General features: G+C 38.1%; 1 protein-coding gene across 1 annotated transcript in view; it reads left to right on the plus strand.

Moving 5' to 3' along the window:
• LOC113499608 (protein unc-79 homolog) overlaps nt 1-14,449 on the plus strand; it is an 84,479-nt gene that overhangs the window by 37,124 nt on the left and 32,906 nt on the right. The window contains exons 22-36 of the mRNA XM_026880124.1: nt 1,666-1,803; nt 2,255-2,407; nt 2,805-2,941; nt 3,450-3,632; nt 4,059-4,215; nt 4,612-4,813; nt 6,418-6,606; nt 6,952-7,083; nt 7,415-7,547; nt 7,746-7,877; nt 8,238-8,343; nt 8,953-9,069; nt 9,483-9,621; nt 10,327-10,358; nt 10,452-10,570. Coding sequence (XP_026735925.1) covers nt 1,666-1,803; nt 2,255-2,407; nt 2,805-2,941; nt 3,450-3,632; nt 4,059-4,215; nt 4,612-4,813; nt 6,418-6,606; nt 6,952-7,083; nt 7,415-7,547; nt 7,746-7,877; nt 8,238-8,343; nt 8,953-9,069; nt 9,483-9,621; nt 10,327-10,358; nt 10,452-10,570 — 2,069 coding nt within the window. The remainder of the gene's footprint in view (nt 1-1,665; nt 1,804-2,254; nt 2,408-2,804; nt 2,942-3,449; nt 3,633-4,058; nt 4,216-4,611; nt 4,814-6,417; nt 6,607-6,951; nt 7,084-7,414; nt 7,548-7,745; nt 7,878-8,237; nt 8,344-8,952; nt 9,070-9,482; nt 9,622-10,326; nt 10,359-10,451; nt 10,571-14,449) is intronic.

A 14,449-nucleotide genomic window follows, 5' to 3' on the forward strand; every position in this document is an offset into this window, starting at 1 on the left:
AGTTAAAATTTTTTCGAACTGCTCTTGTTTGTGCTAAGTTAAAATATTTCCTCATCGGTAACGCTGTGCTTTGTTTAAGCTTTATAATGTCAGTTCTATTTAAAGTCCGTTTAGAGATTAATACTAATGTCTTAAAAATAAAAATTTCAAAAATATATTTTGGTAACGTTTGCCATGTCGGCTAGTTAATTTATTACTTGTGAGGGGAACATTGTAAAGTTATATTTTCTGTAGCCCTTTTTGTTTCATTGCATTGCGTGTTACCATGCACTAAAAATTGTATTGCTTTATGTTCTATTAAATCTCTTAAAATGTCTAATTTTGAAAATTCTGGTGAAGAATTTATGGAAACAAGATACGCTATCAAAATGTTACTGTTTCCTTGTACATGAAAATGAAAACAACCTAATTCCTTTGCTTTGCTCGTTCGATTTGTATAAATATAAGTCTCTTTTTGGGCCTATTAGTTCTACACGATAAAACTAAACTTGATTTGGACATCGTTATTGAGTCCGCGACTAAACTATAGACTAACAGCTAGTGTAAATTTCTTCTGTTAACGTTGGCACCTTGGATCCCCCATATTACAATTAGTCTGCCGGCACTGCGTGTGTATTGCTAAGTGTGTCGTGTCAGGCGTCTCGGTACCAAAGCGTCTATCTTTTACTTACTCTTGGGCTTTTTCATATGTGAACGTGTTTTTGTTTATTGGTGTTAGATGCTGGTTGATTTTATTCTAGACCACTTCAAATTTACACTGTCCGATTATAATTTGACTATTATTTGTAATCGAGAAAAAATTTAATCGAATAATAAATGTAGTGTAAAGTCAACCAGTACTAAGATTTCACTGTGTTTACAATATAAATAGCTTATGTAGTTATAGGTTATTAAAATAGCTTCTTTCAATACAGAATACGTATCACAGTGGAGTCAATTTAATTTGATGTTTATATGTAGTGCCATCGTAAAATGTCTGATTGACTTTGTGATATTTTTGGTGTAAAATGTGAAACAAATTTAATTATTAATTTTCCTGACTATTTTCTTAGAGAGTGTCTTAAGTTTATTAAAATGTGACTGGGGAAAATATTAAAATTTGTTTAATATTTTAAAACCAATACATATAATACAGTATGTAATTAATATCAATCTCATGAAAAGTACTTATCAAATAATTATTTACTAATAAGAAAACTTGCCAATAGCTCAATACAGCTAATAAATACCCAAGTATACTAAAATCATAGCTTGTAAACATTTCAAACAAAGTAAATAGATATTATGACAAAATTACAAATTTTTGATATCAAATCCAAGAAACCGATTGGCAAAGTACAGAAGTATTTAGCAGTAGAATCACGCAGTATCTTAGCAGTAGACCACTGACTTCTGAAGCTTCAGCCTAACTCCAATAGACAGCGCAGACTGAGAAGAAGCGAAGATTTTTATCGCTCTTGAAAAGCAACTTTAAACTTACTGGATTAAAGTACATAATTGCTTGAACGTAGCATCGAGACATCGAGCATATCTTGTCAAGCAATTACGCACCTTAAACTGATAACGGTTTAAAGTTGATTTTCGATTGTGACCAAAAATCTTCTCAACTCCTCTTGGTCTCCGCTGCCACTGAGTCCCATGTCCTCATGATGAGCTGGTGTGCAGATAATGACGGCCACGGTGGAGACTATCACGGAACAGCTGGACATGGCCGTGTCGCTGCCGCCGACAGACGCGCCCACGCTGGCTACTGCGCACACTGTGACCCTCACTGATACGGATGTGGCCACCGCTACTGCTGATGTAAGTTTGATTTTTTATTTGAATTGTCAGATGCCATATGCTTCGTTCAGCCTTCGTTACTAGTAGCCTATCGAGGCCCACTGCTGGACATAGGCCTGCCCCAAGTTACGCAACAACACATGGTCTTTTGCCTTCTGTATCTAGTCCAGTACAGTTACCTCTTTTACATCATCGGTCTATCAGGCTAGGGGCGTCCTGGCCTAACTTACAACAGGTTTAAACTGTCACTTGGCGGTACATGATGATATGTTCGTTTCAAAAATATCTTTTAGTTATGATTTAATGTTTGAAATATGTATATTTTTTTGAACAAATTCAATTTCTTCGTATTATATTATCTACGCCTGTAAACATTACGTGTTCGAAACATTATATTATTAAATATTCTACCTTCAAATATGAACCTTATAGCTGTCAACAATAAGATCTAAAGTACTTCTTTCTCTTGCAGGTATCAACCCCCAACTTACTCGGTGATCATGAGGCCATGGCGGAGTCAGTAGAAGATGATATGACGAACTTTTGGCCAACGTCTGCTGGCAAGTTCCACTTCTGTATCGAGGAGCTGCCTCAAGAGTTGCAGTACATACATCAGCTGCTACAAGTAAGTGGTTCATATAGCTAACTTTGTGATTATCCTATTGAAGATGATACTTAAAAAATATCAATGTCCACATTTTTTTCTGGTCTTACCTTAATACCTAAAATGTAACTCCAGCAAAACTTATTCATTTAATTGCAAATTTTAATTAAGTTAAGTTACAGGTCCTTTCATTAAGCTACTCATAAAACTCTATTACAGAGAATTTTACTTTACACTTTCCTCTGAAACTTAACCGGTCTAAAGTTGAATTCATTTCCGAATTTTACCTTTAAAACTTGTCTGGACCCGAGTCAAATTCATTTAAAAACTTGCAACTGGTTTTTTCACGACCATATTTCTTCTCTCTCTCTCTCAAAATAGCTTCATCTCTGTTTCACCTCTATATATTTGTGTATAGGAGTTGAAGAGCACCTCTCGCCCGGACGTGTTGTACCACCTCCTGCAATGCCTGCAAGTGTTGGTGTTGAGCACGGACGCGCTCGCCGATCACCGCGGCTTCCTCATCTGGTGCCAGGAGAACTTGCTTATAGACAAGTAAGTGATTGGAGACAAGTTATAGGCTGTGATTTTGTCTTTGAATAATATAATCCCTCCGATATCGTTTTAAATCTGTGGTCTATCAATATAAAAGAACATGCCTATCAAACCCATTGGTTTGGTTTAATATAAACGCACCAAAGAAATCAATGAAGAATGCATCTTTTGAGATGCGTCAAGCTCGTGATTTTAAGTGAAATAGTGATCCAGAAAATTATTGACTTGACTGTGATAATTTGTAACTTGACTTACATTATGAAGCCCTCACTTCTAAAAGATTATTAAATCTGAAACTAAATATTCGGTAAGAGATAGTATGTACTTTAGCTATATGATAAAAAGTATCCTTTATCATAATGACTGCTCGGATAGCCGAGTGGTTGAAGTCGCCATGCCAAACCGACTGTTCTGAGTCTGGTCTGAAAACCCCCACGACATTCGGATTAAATTCCTTTATGCTGGAGTCGTTTTTTTTAAGATTAATATCAATCACTTCGCCCCCTAGCCTATGGAATGTGTGCAACGCCTCCCACTCGCACATATGCTCGGTCGCAGTACCAGTGCTCTTGCATTGCGTGACCCTCGCCGGCGGAGCTGACGTGTTCTGCAACCTCATCAGAGATCAGTTCCATCATCATGATTATCATGTTCGCTTCACTGCGGTTGAACGAGTCACTATTATTATCAGGTTTGTTTATAAGCAAGTTTTTGTGTGTACTAAACTTGAATAATTACATTTTTAATTTAGAATAATATGTTCCTTTCGTTTTTTTTCATCGACTGCTCGTCTCAAGTATCTATTGCAACCAAGGCGTACAATGCAAAAGAAAACGAAGTTTATTTTTATCTTATTTAGTTTCTACCATTTCAAAGAGTAAAAATTTACGGAAAGACAATCAAGGCCCTAACTATGAAGAATTTCAGATTCAGTAGTAACAATTCTTATTGTTTCTTGCCGGTTCTTCTGCATAAGAATGACATTTTGGAAACGCGCACCTAGAGTCAATATTATAACGTTCTGAAAAATGGCCTGCATGAAATAAAAACCTATTGTTTTTTTAATGAATCCTGGTATTTAAACTAAAATATCTTATAAAGCCACATTTCACCCTAGGTTCATGGACGGGTCTCCGGTGAAGACAAGCCTCCCACTTCAGACTGCGCTGGCCACCGCCTTCTGCTACCTCATCTCCAGTATGGACGACATCAACGTGTATGTCGCGCAGCGCTCCACCCTGTATATCGGGACTATACATGATAACGCTATTGATGTAAGTGTATATTGTACTAAAAATTTTATTTTTTAAGATTCAGTTGGACCTACCTTTGAGTCTCTCTTTTTAAATCCCATTTTTAATTTAGTCCATTTTAACTCTTAAGCCTCAAATTCTATCTATATCAAATGAATAGTTTTGCGTTAAATAGTCATAAGGATTGGTTATAAAATATTGCAAATAATTAATCTCTAATAGTTTTTTGCATTATTTATCTTTTCAATTTTTCAACTTTATCTTACTTACAATTAAACAATGTAAGCTGGAGTTTGGACCTTATTAAAATAACTGCCTCTGTTGACTGTCAACTGCCTCTTTCATAAAGAAAATGGGCTTTAATTTAGTCTTGTAATAAAGAAGAAGCCGCATGTAACTCCATATCTTCCTCCACAGCTTCTCCTATACTGTCTGGAGACTCAGTTCGACCTGGTCATAGTGGACAGACCAATGATCCTACAGTCCATCTACCAGCTGCACAACACTCTCAGCGACCGCAAGATCCTCACGTGGGAGTTCTTCCTCAATAGATTCGAAGCTCTGTTCCTGGAAGCACAGATTAATTCCAACAAGACAATCGATTTCTCCAATTTGAGGGGTGAGTTTAGATTTTTACCTTTGGTTTTTGGACTTCTTTTGCTCACCGTACGTTACCAAAAGATGTCGATGAACAAAGTCAGATTATTAATTGTCCTTAAAGCCAGAATATTAGTGTTTACCAGTTTTCCAGCAGTTTTCCACGTTAATCTAGGCTTGGGATGATCAGTTCATAGATATTTGATTTGACTATTTATAACATAAGTTCCTTTGTGTTTCGGAACACATTTTTGACAGTCGTTAGGAGTAGTTAGAAATCTAATAACCAGTCTTTCTAAGGGGTATCGTGTTTGTTGGTTGGTTGGTTCAAGACAGGCAGTCGCTCCTAGTAAAACACTGGTACTAAGCTGCGTCCAGTTAGACAGATAGCCGACTCTAATAAAGTTGGGTTGACTTCTCTGATGATGATGATGATGTATATTCTCGTGTTAATGACTAGTAAATGTAACAGTCCTTTTTGACTTTTGTTAGTTTCACCTATACTGTGTGAGTGTAAGTGGATAATACAACAAAAATGCTTCAGGGCTACATCACGTAACGAAGCTAAGTCCGCAACTCCAGTCGGAAAATATAACATGTCAATCATAAAATCTCATTTCAATGAGAAATCAAGCAATCACAAATCCATACGTCTTATAAACGTACAAAATATTTATTTTATTCATCGAGAGATTTTGTTAAGAGTGCGTTTGTGAGTAGGGCGTTCAAATAGAGACCTGAATTTGGAAGATTTCTTTGACAAGCGAGTATGAGGATTAATAATTATAATGTGTTTATGTTCGGTGTGGTGTTATTTTTGTTGTTTCCCTAAATGTTTTTATTTTTTCCCCTTTACAGGAATATGTTTCTGTTTTATCCAGTTTTATTTAGTTTGGTAAGTTTTATTTTACATTTTGTGTTTTTTTTTCGCTTTAAGCTTTTTATAGGTACCAAGCTTTTACACACACAAAGGGAATTAAATCCAGCTTCTATCATATTACGACTTTGCAAGTTTTCGCAGTTAATCTCTTCTAAGAACATGTTAGTAGAGTTTTCTACATGTCACTTTTTACATCGAATTCTATAGAACACTAGTATTTTAGATGAACCGCTATGACCTACCTATTAAACTGCAAAACGATAGTTCAGCTTTATATTAACACTGTACTTGCTTCAACGATTCTCCATATTTTTGTAAAACTGTACAAAATACATTGCTGAACCTTAACCCAACCCTTGCTCCAAGTAAGAAATTCGAACTTTATATTTTCGGGGTTTTAGCAAATATTCCAATCCCATCTACAATTTACACCTTAACATAGTACAAGCATCTTAGATCACGAAATATTTTATCCCATACAAGGAATATACCCACAACACCCATACAGTCGTACTCAGCTGTAGGTGATATCAACAGTTTTGCCTTATTTTCCACCATCTTGCCTTTGACAACTACCTTAACTTAGAACAAGCATTTTCGCCCACACAATTTTTATCTTGTTCAAAGAATAAACCCACAACTCCCACATAGTAGCACTCAACTATACTATCACGACTATCGACAGTTTCGCCTGACCTTCCACCATTCATCTTTCACAACCAGCTCAAGTTCCCCTTCCTCTACAGAGCTGGTGAGCAGTGAGACGAGTTCTGAGTGGTTCCTGTACAAAGTCCGTCGCGCTCACGAGGCCCTCAGCGTGTCGGCTAGGGACACCAATGTGAACACCCTCAGCGCCTCCTTCGGGACCAAGTGGCCGTACAAGAGGACGATATCCGCGCCCGCTACTATGCCGCCGCATCCCGATACCAGACATGGTGAGTAGTATGTACTTGATAATGATGCTTTCTGTTCTGTTTGAATGAATTACCGGTTGAGCCAACATGCCAGTGATTTCTGGTTTGGGAGAATGAATTACATTTTATCGGCATGGGTCAGAACTCAGAAGTTTAAATTGTTGCCCGTTAAAGACCTTTTTTACTTTGGATCAGATTTTCGCGCGCTGGCGATACACGCCATTGATTTCTCAGATGGTTAATTAAGAGTGCGTGATTGTAGATTCCGAATTATTTAAAAAAATTGCCAGCGTTTTTACTTCCAAGCTTAGTCCCTATAAATGCGTTGTAGATTATAAGGTATATTTTTCGTTTTTATCTGAACAGAGCGTGAGAAAGTCTACTCGCGTCAGTACTCAGCCCCGCTACTGAAGCGCAAGACTTCTCGCTTTGGGTTGGGACAGTTGCTAGCCGCGCCGCAGCCGCTCGGCAACACACAAAGATCTAACAACTCTCATGGTAAGTTGACAATTTTTTTATGATAATCATCCGCAAAAAAGACAGTTTGAAAAAATTCGTGCCCACTAGTAACTCTGACTCAGTAATTCATCCTTGTATCGCGGCGTGTTACACAAAACATTCAATTCAAATGTAGACAAACCTTTCCTATGCGGGGATCAAACCTTCGACAAATCGGGCACAGAGTTTTGCTTTTTGGCCTCAACAATATTTAACTTACTTAACAAAAAAACTCAACAAATTTTTACTCACCTTCTTTTCAATTTCTAAAAACTTTTATCCTACTGCGCCCAGTGAGTGATATTTTCTCACAAGCAATTGTATTGCACAGATGGTTTCCACTCCCTCTCCGGCCGCTCGGACGAGACATCGACTACAGTCCTACCTAAAGCAGTGGACTTGGAAGAGGCAGACAGGGAGACAACTAACTTACTGGTGTTCTTGCTCATGCAGTTCCTGTCCAGGTAATGTATAACTCTATGACATGAATGTTCGATGTTTTGCTGTGGTGTCTTTTATTGGAAAAAGTGTACGAATTTGTCGTTGAAAATCAAACTCATTCTAGACCTCGATATGCTTTGAAAATCTTTTACAGAAACTGAAATTTTTAACTGTATTTCTTAGGTGATAAATGTTACCTTAACCTTTCCTTTCTCCTACAGATCTGATCAAGCGCACCCCATGGAAGACAAACAGTCATCTAAGACGCAGGAGCTCGTCCTCAAGCATCTGTTCCTTCTACTCGGATACAACTCTGTGGAGAAATGCTTTCACATCTCTCCGTTTATATTGAGGTAAGTAAGTTGAAAACATACATACTTGCCTTCCTGTTGCCGTCTCGCCATCTTTTTTGGCATATTAATGTGTCTTTTAGTGACAATCATTTTTGCATTATAGTTGAGAAGGAAAGTTTCGCTTTGTCACAATTTCCAGAAATATACAAATTATGATATACTGTTTAATTTTGATTGTTTAAAAATATGAATATACTTGCTTTACCTTATATATTCGTATCTCAATGAAGTATGACGTGGATACACTTCAAAGAAAGTACCTTCAGTTTTGCGCCATTGACTTCACTTAAATTTTCGATATTAAACCAGATGGATAAGCAGAAAAAATATTTTAATATTGCGTTTCGTTTGTCCATTTAGACAATCATCAATATTCAACGCATTTATGGCGAACCTGCCACAAGTACTTGATCAGAACCATGTGATGGGCGCCAGTATTGCTGAACCAACTTTGCTGCTGCTGCAGGTATGTGTACAGTTCAATTTTTACTGGTTTATCACTTTGCTTCAAATAATATGACTATGATAGTACTGTACTGTAAATTATCGATTGATATTTAATATCAGAGTTGATTTAAGCAAAATAACTTTCAGAATTCGGATTTTGTGAGATTTTTTCGTGTTTTTTTTTAACTTAATGTAACTGCTCAAAATGTTTAACATTGACTACCTAGCTTATCAAATAATGCTTGCTTTTAATTTATACATAAATTAGCACTTTATCAAAATGCACGTAAACAACAGTGTACGGATGGCATAAATTAGGAGTAATGATACAACGAATGCTGTTACAATACTGACTTTATTATAATAGATCATAAGATCATAATCATAAGTTACTCCCTCTCAACAGAATAGACAGACGTAACAGTTTGCACTAAATCATTGAGCGATCAAATGTTACAAATAAAAAAAACTAAAATAAACAGCTAAACAAATCGGAGAAAAACGTCTAGGAACTATAAAATATGCACATAAGCATTGACATGGCATAGCAATACAAACCTTTCGTTCGTCACCTCGCCTCACCATCTCTCCAACCCTCATAAGTCCAGCCATTGCTTCCTTTGGCCAGTACTGCTGCGGCGCGGGCAGCAGCGCGTGCGGCGCGGGCAGCACGCAGTCGCTGGGCGCGCTGGAGCCGCACGTGCGCAGGCACTGGCTCATGGCGCTACTGGTCGTGCTCTACAAGGTAATGTTACACTTCAATATGCCCACTTAAAATGCCTGAAAATTCCTCTTGTAAAAAGTCAAAAGAAAAGCATTGGTCTTGGACACTTATTTTTATTTTACATGCCCAAAAAATTGTCTTAAAAAGATCACGGAGATCTGGAAACTTTGCTTTGGATTCTATTTACAAGTCTTTAAAAGAATTGGGTGTCTATGTTACTTAAATTGATAAGGAAGTTCAAAATCCGAGCGAGGACAAATGATATAAAGTTATTACGCTAATCAATGTTTTTTGGAACACTATGCAATTGTATTTCTACAGTTTCATTCCCAGTTACAAAGCTTTCCTTCTTCATTTTTTTCATTGCTATAGAAAACACCAGCAAAATCAATAGTATATTTAACTCACACCCATATCCCAATATCCCACGGCAGTACCACTACGGCAGCGGCAGCGTGTGCGCGATGGTGCAGTCCCTCATCCGCGTGGTCCTCAACACCGTGGAGGCGCAGTACCACCAGTGCAAGAGGATCCCACCCATGATCGTCATGCCGCACACCACCAGAACTAGGGGTAAGTTCAAACACCAAGGTCTCATATTACTACCACAAATGCTTCTATGAATATGTCTTCTATTCGTGAAATTGTGCAGTGAAGTTATTGGGAGGCGTGTGTTTATAATGTGATGTTTTTTCACTTTAGTGCATGCAATGTATTGTGTGATTCGTACCTACCTACTCTGGCGATGAAATCTTTTTGTTTCCGTTCCTCTTCACCTTGCTTTGCGAATAACAAGTTTTTATGTTAATAGTTTTCTGAAATTATCAGTCTCCATTGATCAAGTGGTCTTAAGAGCGACAACCGTTCTCGAGGTTTTGGGATCTTAAGGCTTGCTAAAAATATGTTAGTGAAATGACTAAGGACGCTAGAAATTAAAAAGATAGGCGGTGTCCACACCCCCGTGCCTCGAAAAGCACGCAAAATCCTTGTTCCGGCGGCTGACTTCGACTATGAGGGTGATGGCGAAAGCACCTGTCTGCATGCCTGCACAAAAGTAACTGCTGCACAGATGATCCCTGCTGATAGAAGTCGAGTGACCAAGCTCCGGCCAGGAAGTCATTAATAATTAAAGCATAAATTGACTAGATGCAAAGTACCAACCAGAAAGCGATCAAATAATTTAGTAGGTAAGCGGCAAAAACATATAATAGAGAAAAAGAAAACTCTAGCGATTACCCTCGCAAAGGGTTCGCGGGTATAAATGAGGCACGTTTCTAGACCTGAGCCAGCCATCCCTGAAGACGGAGCACGTGATGCACCCGCCGCACACGACGCACACGACGCACGCGGCGCACGCGACGCACGCGGCTCACACGACGCAGACAGCTCACGCGCCGCACGAGGCCGCGCCGCCGCCCGCCGCCAGCCCGCTGCCGCCCGCCGAGCGCGCCAAGCCCAAGCTGCATCACAAGTCGCCCGCGCACATGCACACGCACTGGGAGGAGCCCGCCAAGACCAACAAGTTTGTATACATACTCATTACTTACATACTTCCAACAATGCTACTCAAGAAGTCGGAACCTCCCGACTGTGCTACAAATCAACGGTAAGTGGCCCGGGTAACATTTAGTACTATTTTACCCAGTTTATAACCTCCGACTCAGTTTAATAGTGTCTTTGGTCATGTGGTCTCTTCTCGGTCCATCTACTAGTTTAGAGATAACGTAAACGGTCGTTATCGTCAGTCAAACTTTGACACACTGACTGACTGATTTAGGCATTGGTAAGTCTTGACAGGTGGTCTATGCAATTTGGGTCTCAATATGCTGTGTGAGTACACTGCGGGCACCAGCAATAGGAAAAAAAGGCGGAATGATTGACGATGAGGATGATTTTTTCTCCATTTTATAGACAACTCGCACTTGAACGATGTGATATAAATAATTTTCTCACATGCTTTCAAATCATGTGCACATAGACACGTAGTAGAAAAAATGTCTGTGGATCCCAAAAATTCTTGACTTACTCGGCGATCGACTCACAGCACTTGGCTCACATAGGTTAATCTTGTGGTAACTAAACCACAAGACTGTCCGTGCAAAGTCACCCATCACCCAAGTTATTTCAGGTTCCTCAGTAATGGCGAAGAAAAATCAAAGAAAAAACTACAACTTTGCATATACTTACATAAATTCAATTACCCTACAATATTATATTTGATATTGTATTGTAATGGAATTTGTTCAAGTATGCAAAAATTTCGTCTCAAATGGATATCAAGACGTCATTCTAATTTAGTTTTCAAGATTCAATTACAGAAGTTATAAACATATACTGTAGTCGCGTGATTCCAAAATGTGAATAGGGTGGAGAATACAGCTGAATAGAGAGAAGCGGAATGTTGTGACGGAAAGAAGAAACTAGAGATATTCGAGTTCAACATTCACAAGGAAAAGGATGACATCTCACGGATGACATCTGATGGACAATGGTTCAAGGAATCACAGGAGCTTTTGACGGGTGAGTGATTCTTTTTAAACATGTTTTTATTTTAAAGTTCGATGTTGTGTTCGATGTGTATGTTGATAAAGTTTTTGGATGATGTGGAGCGCTCAAAGAAAATAATAATGCGCTCCAAAGACATTCGAGCATAAAAATATTTTTGCTATTCACAAATTGTCGAAAGTTATTTACTAAACAAACCTTGAATGAATCCCAATTCTCGAATTTGCAATACATTTACCTAGTCTCCACTAAAGATGAAAACCTTATTAATATTTGGTACAGAAAATATACATTATACCCTTCATTTTGGAATAACACTTGTCTCTATCCACAGGTCTGGGGTACCTGTGGATGAAGAGGCATTGAATAGACAAGTACATATGGCGGAGTAAGACGTCGGCGAGTGACGCCGCGTGGAACCCTTTAACGGTAGGTGCATACGTCATTATAATATAATTAACTTCATTTACGGATCACACAAATGTTTCCTTTTCATCTATCCTGACAACGCCGCGGCTTCGCACTGCGGCCGGCTAAGAGACACTTTATATCATGGTTCATTACGCCGTATATAACAAGATGTTTTGAAAGCACACCTTCTGATATTTGCAATCAAAATTATTGAAGATATGCACCATCTTTTGGCTGGTGAGTAGATATCTGTAGAGATTTCTTGACTCACGCTTTAATACACGATTTAATTTTCATACGATGCAGAGCGAACAAAAATCAACAATCTGCTCAAAAATACGATTCGGCCCAGAACCGGAAATTAATATTTTAGTCCACATTAACTGCAGAACTAATCATAACTTTTAACTTAAAATAGTCAGTTGTCCAAACGTTTCTGTACAAAATATCTAAATGTACTTTATCATATAGGGACATTTTACTTTCATATTTGACCAAACACATATTTCTATCCACAGGTAACCTGCAAGGAGTATTGGAGAATACTGGAGAGACGAGGAGAATTATGGGGGAACCGGATTAACTTTTGGTGGGAGACATCACGTGGGAGCACGCCAACTGGATACTGGTAAGTAGTTAGAGGTTTACTGAGATACAATGATTGCTTTCAACATTTGACATTCCTATAGAGAAAACCCGGCAAGAAACTCCATTGAATAATCTTTTGATGAAATTGATCAATGAAGGAAAATATCATGAGGAAATTAGCAGACATAGGAGAAAACTACATTAAAAGCCTACGGGGGGTTTAACAACTCTATCACCAGGTCAACATTATGTAATGCGTGGATAGAAGTGATAGAACATGCGTCGAACCGCAGGATAGAGGACAAAAGACAATTCACCCTAAAAGTTATATAAAATATAGTTTAAGCTGACACTATTGGTGCATTTACAGCACAAATATTGACTTTATATAATTAATTATACAAAAAATAAGGAACTTTACATGCGAATAGTATGTAGGAGTATTCCCTTATAATGAGGGAATAAATTAAGCCCGTACAGGAATCTAAAGATTGTATAGGTATATTAAGTAGGTATATAATTATGTAATAAGAGAGAGAGAGAGTTTAAGCCTAAGCTATATAAAAGAGACTGCTGTAGCCATGAATTTAATCCCTTAGTCTCGGGGGTCAATCTTTTTTTGGTGGCCCATTGGTTTTGTTGAGAGTCCAAAACCGGGCAAGTACCAATATGGCATCTTGTCTATGTCACACGTACTTTCTTAGGTCTCCTGAGACACCACCAAACACACAGGGTCTATAGGTTCAGGTCGCTGAGGCATCGATTATTTGTTATATAATACTTCTTAATAGGGCAGAGATTGTACAGGGAAAAAGTATTGTCGTATTTTACATTGAAGCTTTAGCTGAACTATTTCTTGGACCTCCTCAGTAAAGAAAGAGAGATGAAGAAAATGAGAAATCGTAAATAAGTTTAGGGGTTCGGCTGGGACAGAAAGCAAGACCGCACGGACAAATTCGAAGGGTTTGTTGGGAAGTTGAGTATTTCAATGAAATCCTATTCAACCCTGTTGCTCCAGGGGCATTTTAGCACTCAATCAATTTCAGTCCAGGAATTTCGTGGTGAAAGGAAAAGTTCGCTTTTCTCATAAGGACAGAAACGTTACCAAGTTTTAGTAGGAGAGCAAGATCATTAACTTAAAGTGTAGTGTTTCTAGGTGAGAAACTAAAGATCACGAAACGTTCTCATGCTAAGTGGACTGTTCGAAACACTCCACATTTGGATACCAAACAAACATTGCAAAAATAAACTTAATGCGTCATGTTACTTGGTTCTCAATAGAATAACTAAAAAACATGTCCTTTATCGTTGGTTATGAAAGGTGAGGATCATTTCGACCTTGCAAAAAAGATAGTCAGACTGCAGTCGAGCGCTATCGAAAGGTGACGAAAAGTGTCTGATCAAGATGCAAGAAAGTGTTGCTATGTGTGTGTGTTGGGATTTTAAGAGGATTGTCGATAATGCGACATTACTAATGAAGATATCAATGCATTTATTTCGCGTTATTAAGCGTTATTTCTACTATTAATGCCGTTTCTACTTCCTACAAATATTGAACGTGGTAGTTTGCTTGAATGGATTGATGTGTGTTACTCTTGCATGCAAGTACCACTTACCGGTTTGGTTAAAGTTTGGTACACCGATAGCTTATAACCTAGATTAACACATAGGAGAGTTTATATACCGATTTTAAATTTCTGTAATATTAGTGTCGCTTTGTGGCGACTTCGCAGACCGCAGCTCGTTCTAAATATTAGTTTTCGTTTGGGTAGTTTCAGGGGGCGCTCACAAAAATGATAACAGAACAAATTGTGAAATATGTATCTGTAGAATATTTATGAAAAATCATTTCAGGGTTTCTACAAAGATTTAAAAAAAAACACGTTTTTTAATGTCA

This window comes from Trichoplusia ni, chromosome 12, assembly GCF_003590095.1.
Source record: "Trichoplusia ni isolate ovarian cell line Hi5 chromosome 12, tn1, whole genome shotgun sequence".
NCBI classification, from domain to species: Eukaryota; Metazoa; Arthropoda; class Insecta; order Lepidoptera; family Noctuidae; genus Trichoplusia; species Trichoplusia ni.